At 40.4% G+C, this 22,176-nt stretch overlaps 2 protein-coding genes across 4 annotated transcripts in view; one reads left to right on the top strand and one right to left on the bottom strand.

The window, feature by feature from the left end:
- LOC133549564 (piRNA biogenesis protein EXD1-like) overlaps positions 1-22,176 on the bottom strand; it is a 47,926-nt gene that overhangs the window by 10,290 nt on the left and 15,460 nt on the right. The window contains exons 1-10 of one of the 3 annotated variants that reach the window (XM_061895093.1): positions 10,832-12,502; positions 10,607-10,675; positions 10,442-10,475; positions 9,600-9,673; positions 9,452-9,516; positions 9,260-9,346; positions 5,079-5,183; positions 4,929-5,009; positions 4,700-4,843; positions 4,440-4,631 (exon numbers count right to left, since the gene is read on the bottom strand). In XM_061895093.1, coding sequence (XP_061751077.1) covers positions 4,440-4,631; positions 4,700-4,843; positions 4,929-5,009; positions 5,079-5,183; positions 9,260-9,346; positions 9,452-9,516; positions 9,600-9,673; positions 10,442-10,475; positions 10,607-10,675; positions 10,832-10,958 — 978 coding nt within the window. In that variant the 5' untranslated portion in view covers positions 10,959-12,502. Of the gene's footprint in view, positions 1-4,439; positions 4,632-4,699; positions 4,844-4,928; positions 5,010-5,078; positions 5,184-9,259; positions 9,347-9,451; positions 9,517-9,599; positions 9,674-10,441; positions 10,476-10,606; positions 10,768-10,831; positions 12,503-22,176 lie in introns of those variants that run through there. The other 2 variants (XM_061895094.1, XM_061895095.1) reach the window with 2 other exon arrangements.
- The window catches only part of LOC133549563 (RAS guanyl-releasing protein 1-like), a 78,517-nt gene continuing 69,574 nt past the window's right edge, over positions 13,234-22,176 (top strand). The window contains exon 1 of the mRNA XM_061895089.1: positions 13,234-13,567. Within this exon, the coding sequence (XP_061751073.1) occupies positions 13,431-13,567 (137 nt within the window). The 5' untranslated portion in view covers positions 13,234-13,430. The remainder of the gene's footprint in view (positions 13,568-22,176) is intronic.

The following is a 22,176-nucleotide window of genomic DNA, read 5'->3' as shown; positions in this document are numbered from 1 at the left end:
ACATTGTTTATGTAGGATATTCGCATGTATATATAACCTGTTTCTTCAATTTAAAAATAGCTGACCGTTTTTTTCCCCCTTCTCTGGGATTATATTCCCAGTTTTGATCTCAGATGTCTGATCACTTATAGCATATGAGAATATTCTATTACTGTTAAGCAAACTATGAATAATAAAACACGGCAAAACATGTGTCCTTTATCATAGCTACACGTATGACAACAAAACGTGTGAAAATCAGTGGCATTCAGTGAGGTAAGATGAATTAAATGCGCTGACAGTTCATTGCTCCTGCTAAATGAATAGCACTGAGTGGAGCTGGTCACCCCTCCAAGATGGCGGCCCCGCGTCTTGTCAGCGCCAGTAGGCATTAGCACTTGATGCTGAGTCTACTTATAAGATGTCTATGGTTATAACGTTAGCAGTGAGTTTACAGCCTCACTGATTTAACTACTCAGAAAATCATTGTTACGTTACTTAGCCAATAAACGTTAGCTTACATTCAAAATTTACCGTTCTTTGTGCAACTTCAAATGTCGAACGAAGTTGGAAGTTGTTGTGTCCCCAACTGTAATCTTCAAACCGCATGTTTTGCATACTGCAATTCGTTTTTTGTTGACCAAGTCGTAGTTTTTATACCCGAACGAAACTATACTTGGCATAATTTTTTCTGACTGCCGCGTTGTTTGGCAGCTCTTCTTTGTTGGTTGTCCTGCAATTGGATTAGATGAATGTTGTGGGATGAAAACAACGTGGATGTAATTTGATTGGCTGTTGTACTGACAGGCAGCACACACGCTGACAGACACACACATTCACAATGAAAGATACGGAGCGCTCCAGAATAACTTTTTAATCTTTGGGTTTTGGGGAAAGTAGCAATTCATGTCAAGTCAAAGGGCTGAAGTCCAAGGGAAGTCACAAGTCATTGATTTTAAAGTCCCAGTCGAGATGCAAGTCTCTTTACATTTTGTCAAGTTTAAAGTCATGAAATTCATGACTCGAGTCCACACCTCTGGCGTACAGTAGCATGTTTAGTTGTTCCTTGTCCTGCATTGATAATGTCACTTGTAAGAAACACTTTATTTGCGCTAAGAGTATAGTAGAGCCAGGAGTAGTGACTCGCAGTGTGGAGGGAAATTAGCCACGAGCTAGGACATTTGCTTGTCACTAGTAACGTGTACAAGGACAGCATTTATTTAATCGGATCATCATTCGGATGACAAAGTTACTATGTAGATGGACCCTGAAAAAAATTATCAGATTATGACGTGCATTTTCATCCATCACACTTAAAATAGAATACTTTACTTTGACATGCGCAGAGCCTAACATAAATGGAAAGGTGTGTTTTCTTTGTACTATGGCACCATCTTTTGGATGAGCTTGCTCACTGCAGGTGATGACTAAGCAGTGACTTCTATTGTAAACAAACATGGCGTTGTGCGTTTCTGCGTGTTCTACGTTATCACGATATTTCTTTATATTATTTTTCCCTTCTGTTCACTATTTTTGTTTTACCTCTGTTTTTGAAATGGAGCTGTTCTGTGCTTTTTATGTTGTGATTATGTACGGGCAACTCTCGTTAACAAGCTGTCCCATCACTCTGGTCGCTTTGGTAAAGAAAACATTAAAGACTTCTACAGAAAGCTAGGCGTAATCAACAACAATTTCAAATTAGAAATGGTCTCAGCTAACAAGGTGCTTAATAAATTGAGCGCTCTCCACCCAAACAAGGCCACCGGCCCAGACAATATCCCCTCCAGATTCCTCATGGACTCTGCCACCACCATTGCCCCAATAATCACACCTATAATAAACCTCTCAATCAAACAAGCCCAAGTACCCAAGGATTTCAAGATAGCAAGAGTAATCCCCCTTTATAAAAAAGGAAGCAAATTAGAACCTGGTAACTACCGACCTGTTTCTATTCTCAGTTCCATTTCGAAAGTAATGGAAAAAATAGTTTATGAACAGGTGGATAGATACCTTGCTACTAATAAACTAATGTACAAATTCCAATCCGGCTTCAGAACTAACCACTCCACTGACACATGCCTTCTCTATCTGACCGACTACATCAAACATGAGGTGGACGCGGGCAAATACTGCGGCATGGTCATGCTGGACATTCAGAAGGCCTTTGACACCGTTAACCACGCGTTACTGTTGGATAAGCTCCGAACAATCGGATTCGATAAAACCTCATCAAGCCGGATGCAATCTTAGTTGGAGGGCACCGTGTCCCCTCCCCTCTCAGTAAGCTGTGGAGTCCCCCAAGACAGTACACAAGGACCTTTACTGTTACTAATATACGTAAATGACATGCCATCAGCACGCGACTGTGAATTGTTCCTGTTTGCGGATGACTCGGCCCTGCTGGTATCCGGCAAGGACAAGTCCCAGGTGGAACAAATCCTCAATGCTGCACTCCTTAATATTTGCAACTGGCTCGCTGACAACAAGCTATCCATACACTTAGGTAAAACGGAATCCATCCTTTTTGGGCCCATATCAACCTTAAGAATGTCAGTGACTTCACTAGAAAAGTGAGTGACATTGTAATCACCAGGAAAGATGAGCTCACCTACCTAGGTTCCATTCTAGAGGCTAATCTTTTCTGTGATAAAATAGCAACCAAGGTAATAAAAAAGGTCAACCAAAGAACGAGATTTCTCTGCAGAATCTCCTCTCTGGTCAACAAAAGCACCTTGAAGATTCTAGCGGGAACTCTCATTCAACCATTTTTCGATTACGCTTGCACCTCCTGGTACCCCAGCACCTCCAAAACCCTCAAATCTAGACTCCAAACATCCCAGAACAAGCTAGTCCGGTTACCCCAGATCACACCTCTCTCCCACCCACTTCTCCAAAGGTGGCTGGCTCAGGGTGGAGGACAGAGTAAAACAACTTGTACTGAGCCTAGTCTATAAAATCCGCTACACCTCCCTGATACCGAAGTACATGTCAAACTACTTCCTTAACGTAAATGACCGCCATAACCACAACACCAGGGGAAGCTCCACAAACCAAGTTAAACCCAGATTCCGATCTAACAAAGTTTTTAACTCATTCTCTTTCTATGCCACATCAATGTGGAATGCACTCCCAACAGGTGTAAAAGTAAGTGCATCTCTATATTCCTTCAAAACCGCTCTAAAACAACACCTCCAGGAAACATCAACCCTTTACTAATACCCTCCTCCATTCGCATCCCATCTCCCCGGATTGTAAATAACCTAATGTAAAAAATCAAATGTACTTCTAATGTATTTACTTGTTCTTATGCTATCTGAACTCACTATGTTCTCCGCTCTCTCTGTACATATCCTACCAAGTAAGACGTACACTGTTTCAATGTCCATTTCTCTGTTGATGCAATTGTTGATGACTGAAGTAGTGATATCAACCAAAGCTTCTCATCCCACCCCCCGGATTGTAAATAATGTAAATAATTCAATTTATATACTATGATGAATAACCTGTGTGATGACTGTATTATGCTGATAGTATATATTTGTACCACAAATTGATTAAAACAGACCCCAACTTAAACGAGTTGAAGAACTTATTCGGCTGTTACCATATAGTGGTCAATTGTACGGAATATGTACTGAACTGTGCAATATACTAATAAAAGTATCAATCAAACAATCAAAGCTGCAGTGTGTCTTTATGTTACGACATTCTATGTAAGTGTTTAAAGCTAACAGCTAGCATTTGAATGAGCTGTTAAGTTGTGAATAAAACAGCTTGTTAAGACGACAACTGGATCCCTTCTTTTATTGTTACGTCAACACATCCAGACCATACTTTTGTTTGTGCTAGCCTTGTTTTAAAGCAAAAAACTCAACCGCATATAACGCTACTTCTGTACATGTTGAATCAGGGAGACCGCAGGACATTCCGAGTCTAATAAATTTACTTCCCATCCACCACCAAAGTATAGCTGACATCAAAGACATGCGCAATAAGGTTAATTCTAAACCAAATTTCGGAAGATTTGTCTTCATGTGCTACAATCCAAATGAATTTTGGTATAAACCACTCATCTTGATCGAAATTAAATTTTGATATAAACGTGTGTGATCGGGTCAGAATATTCAAATTGTCGTATTTACATGAAGCATTTTTAGTCCTTTTAGGCTTTTAATCCGATTAAATGTGTCATTGTGCACAAAGCTAGTGTCAGATTTGTGGGACAGAGCTACAATGTGTCATCAAAATGCTAAAAAGCATTATCACAATATGACGATAGTATTATCAGCGCTTCCGCAAACATTTCTTACATTTATATCGTCTATATTACACAACCCGACTGGGAACCACACATTTGCTGTCCCTAAGCATAGGCAAATACATTTATAAAGTATAAAGAGATCAGTTTGCAAACCGCAGTGTGATACAAACAGATAGTTTTTGGGAAAAATAGCTCTTACCATATTTATGCTCTCTAAATCATCAAGTGGGTACTGGCTGTTCGTGATGTAAGTGTCCACCAAGGCCATGTAATCTGTCAGGAGAGAATCCAGCAGCACCAGTCTGAGAGGCTGTAAGTGGATCACGGATAGCGTCATCACCTTTAGCAAGGCTATGGGACACGGACGCTTGTACCACATCTCTGTTTCGTCCTGCAAAAAACACAACTGTCAGTTGAAATACTCGGATTAAACAGCTTTTCTCTTTTACTAGAATGTACCATGGTCAGCTTGGACTTGGTCTTCAGTGACAACAGCTGGGAGGAGGGGACCTTCAGGTGGAGGCTCACCACTTCCTGAAGAGTGCTCACTCTGTCTGGAAGGAAACCTCCTGTCTCAGAGTGGAAGCACATGACATCTGCCACCTTGGCGAAACAAAGTCAAAGAGTAAAGAAGCTGACTCAAGGACAGATATTTGGAAAACGTAGATTTATTCCTATTACCATATACCTGTGTGTCAAATACATTAGTCAGCTTCACTCCAAACTGTGTAATAAGACATCCAGCAATAGCTCTGCAGTCATGGATTACCTGTGTCATGTGACAAAATCAACAAAGGCTTAATAAAAATCGGCAAAACTTAAAACAAATATTGCTCACCTTCAGTATGTGCCTGTTCTGCAGAATCATGGAAAGACCATTCTTAAAGGCCCGCGCTCCAAGTAAAAGGATGTCAAATATATAGACCTTGTTTTTCGTGGCAATCTAAAGGACAAAGAGACGACATGAATGAGCAATTAGTGGGTTGTACATTAGCTTATTTTGTTTGGAGGGCAAACAAGCATATTGTAGCAGGAAGTCAAGTAAAAGCATCATCATTTTGTCATACATGTGCTGTTCTCGCTTGTGAAAAACGTACCAAAAGGAATTGGGAAAAAGTATTTATAGAGTTCAGCAAAAAAAGCAGAGAAAGGTTGCTGAAGATGATGAGCCGAGTCAACAACTAATTTGCAGTGACCAATCTGTAAATGTCTACAGGAACGTAAAATAGACTCTAAAAGCCTCATTTATTTATTACTTTTCATATTTTCCATATACATATATATGAGCAGGTTGCTTTAGGAAACTTCTACATGGAAGGGATATGTGTGCTGTTACGCATATATGGTGCAGGTTTAACATAGGTCTTGACAATTATTCAAATTTTTATTTCAATTTCGATTTTGGCTTCTCACTATTATGTAAATATAATAATGAAAAAAAAAACACATGCAAATTCCGGAGCTTTTGACAGTGAAACAGACGAGGAGCAAATCAATGAAAAAATGTTGACCAGAAGTTTGGGATGTCACCATAGTTGATACTTATTATTTGACAAAGTGATAAGTGATCATCAATAATCATGAAACTCTATAAAAAAAGTAAGGCATATGATTTCCGGGTTCATGTAACCACAGACAGAGTCATATCATTGGCCAATAAAACGGAATCTGCTGATAAACACAAAATAATATCAGGGAAATTGACATAAATGTAAGTGAAATGTTGTCATTGTAAGGAGAAGAGACAATCTATTTGGGAAAATAATGAGTCCGGTAGCAGTCATTAATCCCCGACACACTCAAAGGCCAGCCCGTCCTGAACTCAACAATGTCGAGACGGCCACTTAAAACGGCGACTAAACTACCAAGCTAAAACTTACAGGAACAATCAATACACAACACATCTCATTTACTTGTGTTGTCGTAACGCCATCATCATCCGTCCATTTTCTACCTATTGTCCCTCTCGGGGTCGTGGGGTACTAGAGCCTATCCCAGCTGCACAAGGGCAGAAGGCGGGTGACACATTGGACAAGTCGCTGCCTCATCGCAGGGCCAACACAGAGAACATTCACACAGTGTTGCCAATCATGTCTTTGGAGGTGGGAGGAAGCCAGAGCCTCAGTGTATATCTGACATCCAATGGACAAAGATAAGACCTTCTAGAGCAAGAGTCTCAAACACGCGGCCCGCGGGCCAATTGCGGCTCGTAAGACGTTATTTTGCAGCCCGCACCTTAATATGAAAAGTTAATGTTGGTGCGGCCCGCGAGGTTAATACGATTGGCGCTTTACAACGTTATATTTGTATACCTTCGATTTTCCCAGGACTCCCAATTTTCAGTGGCCCTTGAAAGCCCTCTACAACCTGTACAAACTGCGTGCCAGCCCAGCCACATGTTGTAAATGGCTGCAGTAGACACAATAAGCGACTGCAAGACATACCTTATCAACAGCCACACAAGTCAAACTGAGGGTGGCCGTATAAACAACTTCGACACGTTTACAAATATGCGCCACACCGTGAACCCACACCAAACAAGAATGACAAACACATTTTAGGAGAACATCTGCACCATAACACAAAATAAACACAACAGTACAAATACCCAGAATCCAATGCAGCCCTAACTCTTCCGGGCAACAATATACACCGCCCCCCCAATGTCGAAGATGTCAAAAATGTGACTGGGCCGGCACGCTGGAGAGGCGAACGAGATGGCAGGTTATAGAGGACGCTAAAGGCACTGCCATCTCAGCATGCCCTAATTGTTATTGTCCGGGTGAAAACTGGGAGAATGATTGCCCGGGGAAATTATCGGTAGGGGCACTGATATTCGGGTGTTTCCCGGAAAGACCGCAAGAGTTGGCAAGTATGTTGCTAGGGCGGGAAAGCCATTCAAAGAAGGTGAAGTAATTAAAAAGTGCATGTTGGATTTTTTTAAGAAATCTTTCCTGCGGCCCAGCCTCACCCAGTTTCTGCATCCAGTGGCCCCCAGGTAAATTGAGTTTGAGACCCCTGTTCTACAGGAAAGTTCTGTGGTCAGATGAAACAAAAATGTAGCTGTTAGGCCACAATACCCAGCAATATGTTTGGAGGAGAAAAGGTGAGGTTTTTAATCCTGGGAACACCATCCTACTGTCAAGCTTGGTGGTGGTAGTATTATGCTCTGGGACTGTTTTGTTGCCAATGGAACTGGTGCTTTACAGAGAGTAAATGGGACAATGAAAAAGGAAGTTGGGTCTTGGGCGCAGTTGTGTGTTCCAACAGGAATTCAATGACCCAAAACACATGTCAAAAATGGAAAAGGAATGGCTAAATCAGGCTAGAATTAAGGTTTTAGAATGGCCTTCCAAAAGTCCTGACTGAACGTGTGGAAAAAGCTGAAGAAACAAGTCCATGTCAGAAAACCAACACATTTAGCTGAACTGCACCAATTTTGTCAAGAAGAGTGGTCTAAAACTCAACCAGAAGCTTGCCAGAAGCTTGTGGATGGCTACCAAAGCACCTTATTGCAGTGAAACTTGTCAAGAAACATGAAACCAAATATTAACATTGCTGTATGTATACGTTTGACCCAGCAGATTTGGTCACATTTTCAGTAGACCCATAATAAATTCATGAAAGAACAAAACTTCATTATTGTTTTTTGCGACCAACTAGTATGTGCTCCAATCACTCTATCATTAAAAAAAAAAAATGAGTTGGAGAAATAATTGGAAACTCAAAACAGCCATGATATTATGTTCCTTACAAGTGTATTTAAACTTTTGACCATGCATATTTTATATATATACATATATATATATACATATATATACACATATATATATATATATATATATATATATATATATATATATATATATATATATATATATATATATATATATATATATATATATACATACATACATATGTTTTTTTCTCTCAAAATCGTTCTGCCCCAATTACATTTGGCTCCCATATAAAAAAAATGGAACTGGAAGTTACGGAAAAATGTACTGGACATTAAGACAATGTGTATATTAGGGGTGCCATTTTTTGCGGCCACAGCTATTTTCTTATTTCCATCCATCCATCCATTTTCTACCGCGTATTCCCTTTATGTGGTCGCGGGGGGCGCTGGCGCCTATCTCAGCTACAATCGGGCGGAAGGCGGCGTACACCCTGGACAAGTCGCTACCTCATCGCAGGGCCAACACAGATAGACAGACAACATTCACACTCATTCACACACCAGGGCCAAATCCGTGTTGCCAATCAACCTATCCCCAGGTGCATGTCTTTGGAAGTGGGAGGAAGCCGGAGTACCCGGAGGGAACCCACGCATTCAGGGGGAGAACATGCAAACTCCACACAGAAAGATCCCGAGCCTGGGATTGAACCCAGGACTGCAGGACCTTCGTATTGTGAGGCAAATGCACTAACTCCTCTGCCACCGTGAAGCCCTATTTTCTTATTTGTCCTTATTAATTATATTGAAAATAGCAAACATTACATTAATTAGTTATTAATGAGATATTATGTTAAGTATTACATTCATTTGCTGTGTCAAATATAACACAAAGCTAAGATGTTGTAGTTTTGATTGGATAGTTTAGCTTGAACACATTCAGATTGGTTTTAGCATATTTTATGGACTTAAAATATTGCTAAGTGGCCAACAGCATCTTTCAATTTTTTTTTTTTAATCAGCCTTTGGTGGTAGTGAATATTTATATAGCCCTTTTTGTCTCGTGACACATAGCACTTTAAGTTGAGAAACTCATTATCTAAATTTAAGCTCCATTTATACTAGTGTGGGTGTCACTGGGAGCCAGGTGGGTAAAGTGTCTTGCCCATGGAAACATCGGCAGTGACTAACATGACGAAAATTCGAACTAGGAACACTTCGGTTTCTGGTCAGCCGCTCAACTACCTGAGGGACGCTGCCTCAAAAAAGCTTAGCCACGCCTAAGAATTTTCTGGCAAAAAATAATCAGCTGATTATTCTTTCTGTTATATCGACTTTCTTACCTGAAGCCAACACAGTCTTCCATGTTTGTATAGCGCAACCCCATCAGCCCCCACGCCAACCACATGCTGCTTCTTGATGTTCATCACCTAGACGTACAAAGGTAAACAGCATTTTTAGAGCATAAATTGAAGACTTAAAGGCTTTGATTGAGTTCATTAATGCAAATGTAGTTAACAAGTATATCAACTTACAGCAAGTCCAAACTTCTCATGAAACTCATCAATAACTTCAAAGTTGATGTATTCTTCACCATCATCTAGTTAAACAACATAACTTTAAAGACAACTGATTATTCACATGTTGGATGAGAATGAATGTGATAATTCACACAGAGCTCACCGTGGTAAAAGTAATTTCTATATGGCTGGAAACTTTTCACCTCCAAATGCTTTTCCAGGTCTTCAGGAATATTTCTGTTTTGTTGGGAACCATTGATGACCACTGTTAACCAGTATTGGGTAACACCGCAATGTTAATTAAAAAATATCCACGTTGCAAATATTGCAAGTTGCCCTGGTCATCCTTTTACGCGATTAACTTTAATAGACGACATTTCTCAATGCAAGGTTTTCAAGGTATAATAAGCTGGGTCACAGAATCAAAAAAACTTGGATCTTGGAGAACCACTGCATTAACTATTTAACAATATAAACAGGACAACAACAATAACAGGTGGTTATCCAAATATAAAAAAAATATACAACTAAACAGGGCAGAACGGTGGCAGAGGGTTTGTGTGTCTGCCTCACAATACAAAGGTCCTGAGTAGTCCTGGGCTCCATCCCGGGCTCGGGATCTTTCTGTGTGGAGTTTGCATGTCCTCCCCGTGACTGTGTGGGTTCCCCCCGGGTACTCCGGCTTCCTCCCACCTCCAAAGACATGCACCTGGGGATAGGTTGATTGGCAACACTAAATTGGCCCTATGTGAGTGTGAATGTTGTCTATCTGTGTGGGCCCTGCGATGAGGTGGCGTCTTGTCCAGGGTGTACACCGCCTTCAGCCCGATTGTAGCTGAGATAGGCACCAGGGACCCCAAAGGGAATAAGCGGTAAGCAATGGATGGATACAACTAAACATAGACCAGAATTCAACACGCTGGTATTGAGCAAATACAGATACCACATTTGGTTGCTAAATGTTCGATATTTGGTTCGATCAACCAAACCTGACTGTTAACTTACCCATTCTCTATGTCCTCTTCATTGGTAAATTCAACTGTTGATTGACAGACACACACACACACGCACAATTAGTAATTTTATGGAATTTACCCGTCTTGCCACGTCTGTGTATTCCAAGCATAGCTTTAATTTTACCTCACTGTTATATAAAGTGAATGTACTTACCATTAAGAATGTCAGGACCAAAGAACAATCTCGAACCGGGAATTTCACATCCATTGCTGCCATTTATGACTAAAACACATTTAATAAATAGTTGATATCCAGAGGTGTGCTTTAGGCCTCTTCTGGCATTCATTGTAATGCAGTCGGTAATCATATGTTATCTTCAAGCAAATGTACGAAAATAGTTTAGTAAATAAAAAGACAATTGATAATGATATGACTGACCATTCGTAAGGACCAACGCCTTGTTAGCGTCAATGCGCTGCACGACACCCAGATAAGACGAAGACTTGAGTGTCAATTTAATACGTCTCCCTTTGAAGATACTTATAAATTGGCTGTCGTCAATCATCCTTTTGAAATATTATTTTTATGTAACACTAACTTATCAGATACACTTGACAATGCCTAAACACGAATCCGTGGCTTGGTCATAAACCAAGTTTGGATGTTGCCTTCAAGAACAAGACGAGTATTTGGAAAATAGTTGTAAGTTGTAAATGACTCCATTGTTCCTCTCTTGTTTAAAATAAAGACAATTATTACAAAATCAGGCACTTGAAATGCAAATATAAAATAAAACTAAAGCTGGATTTCAGCGGATTTTACATTGATGATATGACCCAACTTTGCACATTAATTTAGTTGTGTAAATTCCCAGTGACTCCAAAGAGGCCTGAGCCCGGATGACGAATGCCACCATCTGTATTGTGTTTGTCTTTCAGTAGAAATATAGCATAAAATAAAATGTATAATATGATGCACTTTTAGAATAAAATAAGAGGTTTTATTCTATGTGTGTGAGTTGTAATGGGGTAAACAATGATTATATTTAGGCCTGCAAGTAGCCACACGGGGGCAGGCTTAATTCACGCAAACCTGTTAGCAGCTGCACATTGTATGCAGAGTCATCATGATAATTGATGAACAGTTTCTAATATAATGTAATATAATATTAATTAATAATTACTTGAATATGTAAACTTAGGACAGTGGATGAGAATAGAGAGGTACAGTATCATCATATCTGTATGTGACTTGGTTTTGACCACACAATTCGGCTTAACGACCTTTGACCCTCAATACACATTTCAGTTTAATTCAAATTGGATTTGATATGACAGAGATAACTGTTTAAATTAAACATTTCTAAATTAATTGTTTTTTTTTTTAATTTTAGCCAAATGCCCAATTGGTATCAGACGCATTATCAATTTCACTCAAACTGGTTATGACAAAACACTGGAGTTTCCATCTAAACTTAAATGGCTGCCAAAAAACTGGATCAGATGAAAATTCATCTTGGTTTGAGATAGATTGACAGCAATTCTGTACATATTAGTTACGATTTGAAAGAGACAAAAACGATTGATCATGCAAAACAAGATATTCCATTTAAAATTTGTAATACTTAAAGTCCAAAAGCTGGACCTGATCTGGTTTGAATTTAGTTAGACATTAAAACCTTAAACCCAGTTACATCACATTGTGTTTTCATTTAAAGTGGTTAAGAATTTTAGAGTTTAGAATTAGATTTTCCATTGCAAACAGGATTTTTTTGTTATTTTAAAATGAAATGACTGACAAAGGCACAGACTCGAACAGATCTGGATTAAGACTGGTTTGAAATTTTCCTTTTCTGACCCTCTACTGTACGTGGTTGATTACACTTGATGTAATAAAAACAATATAGTGTAACAATGTTTGAACATATTAAGTTGCATTTTCCGTGTTTGATTTAAACTGCTGCCAAACACAAAAACTTGACCAGATCCGTCTGTAATTTTTAGATGGCCATACACATAAAACATGCATACATTGCAATTTAATTCCCATTGGATACTATTTAATACAAACATAAGGGATTCATCATGTTAAACAGGATTTTACATGAAGAAAATAATACTGTATAATGTAAATGGGATACAATCTGGATTAAACTTGATTTGACAATTCATAGACATTGTCAGATAATGGATTGTCCATTTTAATTTATTGACAAATAGACACACTGGATCAGATTCAGATTATTCTTTGTTTGTCATTACAGCGTGTGCCCTATTGCTAATTTATTTTGACATGATCCAAACATGTTAAATTGCTGTCAAAGGCGCAACATGGATCTGATCTGGATTTAAATTGGTTTGACAATACAACTTTTACACTCTGCATTCCCAGTGCAAATACAACCTAACTGGAAAAAAATGGACTGATATTAAATTTTCCATTTTAATTTACTGGTAAATTACTGACAAATCCACAAAATGGATTAGATCCAGATTAATCTTGACATTACTGCTTCTGATCCTACACATTGTTAATTAAATGTGACACTGTCTCACTCTGCATTCACACAAACAGGATTATATTCCACAGAGGTTTTTCACCCCTTGACACAAAATATTTGAAAATGTGCATGGTTTCTGAGACCTCATCACTGTTGAGGGGCGGAAACATTGAGAGTTTGTGGAACACATTCATTTGGTGTAAGGTATTGTACAAATATGGCAAATATTTCAGCAACTTTAATCAAGCAAAAGTGACGCTGATGAGAGGAGTTCCTCTGCCCACCTTGGAGAGGAGGTAATGCCATGCTGGCCACAGTGCAGCCTGCCTCCCGCCCACAGACAAGCTGCGGCTGAATGTTGCTATGTTGCTTGTTGCTTGTGTCACGTCCATTGACGAGTGTGCGTGTGCGTGTGTGTCTGAGTGTTTCCGCGCACGCGCTTGCGTGCGTGTGTGTACGTGTGTGTGTGTGTGTGTGTGTGTGTGTGTGTGTGTGCTGCTGAGCGCTGAGCACCAGTGAGGCAGACAAAGTGATCAGATGCTCCCATCAAAGAGAACGCAGATGGATAGCTTAGTACAGCCTCTCGTCGCCCAGTATCTTGCTATGGGCTGTCAATCAAAAGACAACGACAAAAGTGCAAGTATACCTGCGGACAACAAGACCAAAGACGATGAGTAAGTTTTTCAATATTCTTACTGTGTTATATATGGCACTTTTGAACTTCTTTTAGTTCCTGGGGCTGTGCCTTTGCTTACCTTGTTCATTGAGTTTGGCCAAAAACGTGAGGAAAAGTGTTTGGCAAAATAATTACAAATGTGTGTTACTACTGCATTTGCTGGTCAAACATCAGTGTAAACCGAATGTCTGTAATTAACTGGTATTTCCCACACCTAAAGGAAGGAAATGAGAACAATGCACCATCTCATGCAAGTTCCTTTACCCTCAAACACTTCCATGCTTAACATTTTGTGTGACAAATGTTAGATGCTACATTTAGGTCCAGAAAATTTGGGAAAATGTATTTGATATATTTTTTCCAGATTTAGCCGCTTAAAACAACCAGAAATGAGTGTTAAACAGAATCTCTCAAAAGTGAGTACATGGTGCACCCCTCACATTTCATTGACCAAAGTTACATTATATGTTCTCAATTGCCGAAAATATAGAAAATATTTTGTCGGATTGCAGCTGCAGCATCGAACAGTGACATATTAGGAAGATCCAGACGGACCTTAGCCCAGATAAGTGATGGATTTGTTCATAGCATGCTCCAAAAATTGGTGGTTTTAAAAAATATATATATATATATGTCAGGCATCTCAACTTTCAAAATCTCTTATAACAAAATGCATTGGATTATACTAGTAACCGATTGTTAAACTATCCAAGCGTGTTTGGATTCTTAAATATAACTTTGTAAATATCATTATCTTGCTCTCCTTCGCTTTATTTGCACTATCCTTATTCATAGTAAGCAGACACTTTTCAAATGAAATTCACGAACCTGTATCATCATCCGTTTCATCACAACTTGTGTTGTTGTCAATTTGTTTCTGTATTGTTTGTTGGAAAAACTTCCCAATATCAATGTTTTCTGTGTTCACGTGAGTGCTGCTCACGTAAGCGACGTGAGTGCTGCTCACATTAGCGCAGTCATTACCCAGCCTGAGTTAGTAGGGGCATTACATTGTTGTAAACGTTACAGAAACAAAGACAACAAAAATGTCTGCGCAACGTGCTGTGCACAGCTGAAGATACACCATAAGGTTGAAACAAGGACACTGTCAATAACCTTTTTACAAGTACATTGTTTTAAACAAATGTTGTGTAATAATAGCACAGTATTTGATGTTGATAATAAAGTAAAATACATGTTGGCTCCTCTGGTTGCTAGCCCGGTAGCAAACACGCTAATTTCCAATGCCAGGTTGGAATCCCGGGCGGAACAATAAGCAGAGACTGAAACAGGCGGGATACACAAGTTATCATTTCACAAGTTCAATCCCCACCTAGTACCAACCTCGTCACGTCCGTTGTGTCCTTGAGCAAGACACTTCATTCTTGCTCCTGATGGGTGCTCGTTAGCGCCATGCATGGCAGCTCCCTCTCTCAGTGTGTGAATGTGTGTGTGAATGGGTGAATGTGGAAGTAGTGTCAAAGGTAGAAAAGCGCCATACAAGTACAACCCATTTACCATTTATTATTTATGTAAGTTAATATAAGTGAGGGTCCTGAAAATAAAGCTGATCGCTGATGTTGGGAAAGCATAATATGAAGAAAGGAAAACAGCCATGTTCTCCAGAGTCACTTTATAAGCATTCGACTTACTGTAGGACCTGATTTACTAAGGTCCAAATGCCACGCGCTTAACAGCACGTGCAAACAATAAAATTGGGTGTACCATTAGTGGGCGTGTTGCGTGTAATCTACTAAGACTACGTGTGCAATTGAAAATTTGGTTGAGACCGCCTTGATAAATGAGGATTTTGCGTGTGTATCACCCTGGAAACACTCAACAATTTACTGGACATTCACCTTATCATGCTCCTAACTGTTACATTTTGCTGTTTTTAAACATGCAGGGGACACCTACCACTTTTTATGGGCATTCTTAGAACCAGTCGGACTTGTTTAGTGTCTCTACATACAAACCACGTTATTTCCTTTTTTTTTTTAGCAATGTTAAGGTGCGCTCGTGGCAGAGAGGCTGGACTTACTGTGCTCAAGAGGCAAACAATTTATATTTTAGGAAGAGTTTTTCATATAGCAGATATTTTAATATTTTTTTAATTTTATGTTAAAATACAAACACACATTAAAGTACACCCAAACACATCAATCAAATGTGTTTTAATCAGCCCCTTTAGTCACCCAGCATGGAATATAAATTTATAAAAGGATGTTGCTGAATAGGCGGTGTCAAATATTTTGTATTTATGTCATTTCAAATATATTACACACACACGTAGGACGGATGATTGTCGTCTGTCCATCGTCAGTCTTTGCAGCTGCGGCACTGATCCTGCAGCCATGTGTAAGCCAGGTAAGAGTTTAAAGACAAACAACACACTTCTGGCCTCTACAATAAAAGTGCTGTGCTAACAAGACTGCAAGTAAAAGAATCTAGGAAGTTTATGATTGCATTATATAAAGTAAGACTAATGTATGTTTCATACATATTGCTTATTATAATAAAGATCGATTTATTGCTTGTGTTTGTTAATGATATAATAATACATGGGAAGAGTACCTTAAAAAAATCCATACTCACAATATTGAAGAACATCACAATTATATTGTTATCCAAAATTGTTCAGTCCTAGTCTTGCCTACAGTTGCGCTCATAGGACTAGATAATACAATCCCTCAGATTAATCAGCACTTAGTGTTGAGTGGGGGATTTGGGGGTTATGGGCAAAAGCTTCACTGGGGTCTTCAGGTGGGCATCCTCCTTCATTGGTGTTTCGTTGATAGGCCCAAGACACCTCCGGAGGGCTCAAAGGCGACATCTGGCGTCCCAGGTGTGCCCCCCTCAGCCTTTACCCCTCGATGTTATTTAGCAGCCCAGTTTGGGTCGTTTCTCTAGAGCCATATCCACATGCTACTTCGTTCAGCAGCATCCGACAGCGATTTGACAGCCCGCCGGAAGGCCTGACCTCTCAATCCCATTCCTTTTAGGAGCTTGGTTGTGGACGTAGCAACAAAACCTCTGCACCCGACTTCAACTGGTAGCACTCGGGCACGCCAGCCGCGCTGCTCTACCTTGGCTGCTATGTCCGCATACCTCAGCTGTTTGCACTCATATGCTTCACCAACTGCAGCTTCCCATGGTACAGTTAGTTCAACAATGAACACAATCTTCTGGGAGGTTGACCACAAGACCAGGTCCGGCCTGAAGCTAGTTGTAATGATTTCAGGCGGGAAAATTAGTTTCTGGTCCAAGTCAACATACATTTTCCAGTCCCGGGCAGAGTCCAGAAGGGTTGCCTCCACTCTTGCAGATGGTTTTGGTGGTAGTTGTCCTGCTCTGAGAGAGGGCTTTGTTGTTATTTATCCTTTACTCCAGGATGATCACCAGTTTTCTTAAGACCTGGTTGTGCCTCCAGGTGTAGTGGCCTTGAGACAAACTGATTTTGCAGCCAGCGAGGATATGACTGAGTGTTGCAGGGCTTCGACAGAGTGCACAAGATGGTTCTTCTCCAAACCACTGGTTTAAGTTCTTGGGTGTGGGAACAACATCGTAAGTGGCTCTGATGATGAAGCTGATTTGGCTCCCTTCCATTTCCCAAAGATCCTTCCATGTGAGCTTACAATGCTCCAGGTTTTCCCAGCTAGTCCACTGTCCCTGTTTGGACTGTGCCACTGCTGTTGCACATCTGTCTGCCTCCTCTTGTTGTCAAACCTGATCAACTACCAGCTTTCTCCTCTTGGCTGATGTTGCCTTGTGCCATGTGGGTCAACTAGCCCCAAGTCCAAACCCACCTCTTACGTGCTGCCCTTGTCCTACTATGTCTCCATGCCTGAGAGCAGATTTGGTTTGTTTCACAGCCTCAGATGGGATTCATTTCCTCCCGGTTGCCAGTCCGGGAGCAACCGCTCGGAGCACCTCATCTTGAGACTCAGTCAGTGTCATGCTCAGCCTCACCTTGGTGCATTCAAACTCCTCCGTGAGGCTAGAGATGGGCAGTTCCAGGGCACCATGACCATATAGGCTGATGATACTGAGGCACCTTGGAAGGCCAAACCACTTCTTGATGTATGCACTGACTGTTCTCTCCAGCTTTTCGACTTTGGACATGGGGATCTCGTAGACTGTTAGTGGCCACATCAAACGGGGGAGCAATCCAAATTTTAGGTACCACAGTTTCAACTTGCCAGGAAGTAAGGTCTTGTCAATGCGGACAAGGCCTTTGACGGTTTCTTCCCTCAGCTGATTGCTCTGGTTCGAGTCTTTGAGACTTGCGTTGTACAATCTCCTAGACTCTTGACTGGCAGCTCTGACACTAACGGAATGGGAGTACTTTCGATGTAGAACCTCTGGTTTGTGAGTTCCCCCTTGACGATAGATATGCTCCTGGACTTGCTGGATTGAAACTTCGTCCGTGCCCTACAATCAATCACTCTGCTATGAGCCTAAACTGATGAAGCCTACTTGAATGAGAGGCGAAACGTTTTCTAAGACAAGGGTTCCTGACATTTTTTATCCAAGGACCCAACTTTTCCACGACAGAGGGGGCAAGGGCCTAATCAGATATAACCACTGAATTAGTAATCTCACTCTCGATTGTAATCATATTCAATAATTACACCTAGTCTACTTACTAGAGCTGTTAACAATAAACTGATGTTACAGAATATACAGTACTAGAAGTGGCCAGTTTTGCTTCGTCGGTTACAGGCCCCTCCATAGATAAGATTCACCTGTGAATCCTTAGATTAATTCAGTGTTGAAACATAAACCAATAATCGCGCCAAGCTAGAAATCAGTCGACGGATTTTGTCTTTAAAACGACACAAGAGCAAGGGTTGTCCGTGAAAAGAGTCACGCTGGATAAGATACTTATGTTTTTACAAACGAGAATGAACAGACACATGGACCGGGTGTTACATGAGTCTATGCCATTAGATGACAGTTTATCTTCAAAACAATGCAAGAGTCACAGCCTTCCGCCAAATTATTACCCCGGATTCCCCCATGATACATTACGTCAACACCATAGACCTTCTCCGTGCTGTGCCAACTGTCAATATTGTAACATCCGAAGGAATGGAGTCCCAAACAGATTCCCAGTTTGTTATTCTTTATTTCACATCATGCAACGTTCTCATACAACAGGCTCAATCTCTGTGTCTCGCTCTCTTTTCCGGGAACATTCAAACAACCTTTTAACCCCACAACACACGTCAGTTCCCATCCTCGTCCTGAAAGTTTCTCTCCCCAGTTAAGCCATTAGCTAGAACCTGTAGACAGACGTCTGTGACGACATTGACTTGACTCGCGGAAAATAAATATATTTGACATGATATGTTTGCCCATGCCCTGCGATGAGGTGGCGACTTGTCCAGGGTGTACCCTGCCTTCCGCCCGATTGTAGCTGAGATAGGCGCCAGCGCCCCCCGCGACCCCGAAAGGGAATAAGCGGTAGAAAATGGAAGGGATGTTTGCCCATTTACTTCATAAAACATATTCAGGGATAAATGTTGTGTTTAAAAAAAATAAAAATACTGGAAGCATGTCACATTTATAGAATGGGCATTTTTTTATATTTGAAGATGAATATGCCTGTGAGTGTTCTCATTCATCAGGTTATTGTTATTCTCAAAGCATACAACTGATCAGTTGTCTTAGAAGACGTTTGTCCTCTCATCTGAGCAATTGTCATCAGTTCATGTTCGTCTTAGCGCTTGGTGCCAAGGTCTTAAAAGAGAACTGCACTTTTTTTGGAATTTTAGTTATTGTTCACAATCATTATGAGAGACAGGCAGTGTTGGGTTAATTACTGAAAAACAGTAACAAGGTACAGTTACTAGTTACTTTATTTCAAAAGTAACTCAGTTACTAACTCAGTTACTTACACCAAAAAGTAATGCGTTACTGTGAAAAGTAACTATTTAGTTACTTTTTTTTTTCTTTTCTTTTTTAAGGCTCCAATTAATTCCCTTTTAGCCTTCATGTCAGTACTGTTATTGCACTGGAGAATAATACAATCTGTTGATCAACTGGACATGCATTTGCATCACTGAACAATGCTAAGCAATGTGGTCTACATACAACACACAAAGAAAAAGATGTGTTTCAAAGGGCCAATTTATTTTGGGCCAGAACAAATTGACAAAACTATTTTAAATAGCTGCAACATAACATACATAAGTACCAAACCCCATAATAACAACATGTCACAACATGTCACAACATAGCTGTAAACCTGGCTTCACCCAAGGAAGGCACACATGACATGATTACCATATATGTCATGTCACTATATACCGCACACATACTGCTATACACACGCCTAACCAGGCGTTTTTTTCTCTCTAAGAATTGTGAAATAAAATCACGTCTTTAGGAGATCAACACAGTATTGAAACCCAGAACACTACGCATTTCCCAAGTTTTAGTTTAGAGAAAAGGAAAGTTTGGCCTGGCCCACTATGATCCCTCTTTATGTTTGTGAACTTCATAGTCTATACATTTCGAGTAATGTGATAATTAAACACTCCAGAAGTCTAGAATAAAAGAGCATATAAGATAATTGTTACTAAACCCTCTTCTGACAGCGCTGTGAGGCCAGAGCAAACCTCCGGCTCCCCTGTCAATCACGGTGACGTCACTCCGGTAACGCCCCCTATGACGTCACATAAGATTTTTTTGGGGATTCCTTTTCTCAGCAATTTTTTGAGAATAGCAGTGATGAGGAATTATTTTCTACTTCATTTCCTCACTTATCCACTAAGGACTTGCACGCTTTGATGAAGCTTTACAAGGACAATATTATCAATTATAAGCCTAGTCAGTACCAGTCACTTCCCTGTGTTGACGTCTCCCCGCCCATTCGGGATGACGTCACACCCCAAGGATTTTTGTTAGATGCGGTCAACTCCCAATGCAAGCCGCCCACACAAACAGCTAATTCAGTAGTCAATCCTCATGATAATTTTTCTTCTAAATTTAAAGTTCTTCAGCGTTATGTCAGTCTCTGACCACGGGGAGCGCGTCTGGGATCCGCGTCTTGAGGGGGTGTGCTTGTGATAGTAGCTGTGCTACGGAAGTAGTACAGCTGCGACCCACTAAGCTGCAACTCCCTGCGCGGCCTCCTCCACCGGTGTTCCGTCCTGTTAAACCGCAACCTCCAGTTAGACCACCTCCACCTACACTATGGCTAGCTGCACCACGGGTTGCACCTGATAGTCATTGTCATAGTCCTTGCCCAAGTCCAAGTCTTAGTTCAAATCCTAGTCCTTGTCTTAGTCCTAGTTCTAGTTCTAGCCCTAGTCCTCGCCCGATTCATTTTTTTTGGGGGGGGGGGGGGCATCTGGGATCTGTCCCTTGGGGGGGGTCATGTTGTGATCCGCATCCCGGATCACATCCTTAGTCTGTTTTTTTAATTTAGTTTTGGTTTTTTGATTATTTGGACTCTTACGGTGCTGAGTTTGTGTGTGTACTTCCTTGTTTATCTTGTCTCCATGGTTTCTAATTTGTACCACCTGCTCTTGATTCTACGCACACCTGTTGGTAATTGTTTTTGCAAGTATTTAAACCTGCCTGCTACATTAGTTCATTTTGGATGGTTTGTTTGTGGTAAGCTACTGTCACGTTAGTATTTCCTAAATTTCTTGTACCTTTGCTATAATTTGCCTTAGCTTCGCGTGCGCTCGGCACGCGCTTCTTTGACTTTTTAGACTGCATGCTAATTTTAGCATTAGCTTCCCGTGCGTTGGCACGCGCTTCATTTTGTCAGTTTTTGTACCAGTGTTTTTACTTTTTGTATTAAACCAAGTTACTACCTGCAATTCCTGCCTGTCCTGGTCCTGCTGCATCTTGGGGTGACACCTCGCGCATCCACCATGAGTTCCGAACGTAACAGCATGTCTTCTAGCACATACGCTGCAATGGCTCTATCAATGTTGTCCTGGTTAGCAGTCCCTCTGTTAAAATCCTCAAGTGGAGGTGGAGGTGAAGTGGCATCGGAGTCTGTGTCTCTCTTTACTAGCTTTGTCGAAGCATGTTGCTTTTGTAGTTGTTTCAGCAGATTTGAATTGCTGTTTTGGGCAGTAGATTTTTGATCCAACACACAACTTACATTTAACTAAAATGTTATTTTCTTTGTGCTCGACAAAGGAAAAGTAGTGAGTATATCTCCATGTTAAGAAACTCGCCTTCGGCTCCCGAATGATGTCTTGTTAGTAAACACAGACACCCCCCGCCCCACACACACGCACCTCTTCTATTCCTTGTGACACAGGAAGAATCAGAAAGACGACAATGCAGCGCTCCAGTAAAACAAACTTAGATCTTCTTAGTTTTGAACCGATACGGCGGTTACGTGGGAAGGAGTATATTTATAGCTAGTATTCACTGAAATGCAAGTATTTCTTATATATATATATATATATATATATATATATATATATATATATATATATATATATATATATATATATATATATATATATATATATATATATATATATATATGTATATATATATATATATATATATATATATATATATATATATATATGAGCCTTTTGTGGCATAACGATGCTGGATTTGTTCCTCCGA

This window comes from Nerophis ophidion, linkage group LG03 (assembly GCF_033978795.1).
Source record: "Nerophis ophidion isolate RoL-2023_Sa linkage group LG03, RoL_Noph_v1.0, whole genome shotgun sequence".
Taxonomy (NCBI): Eukaryota; Metazoa; Chordata; class Actinopteri; order Syngnathiformes; family Syngnathidae; genus Nerophis; species Nerophis ophidion.
Note: the sequence above shows the minus strand (reverse complement) of the source record. Positions and strands in the feature narration are given on the sequence as shown.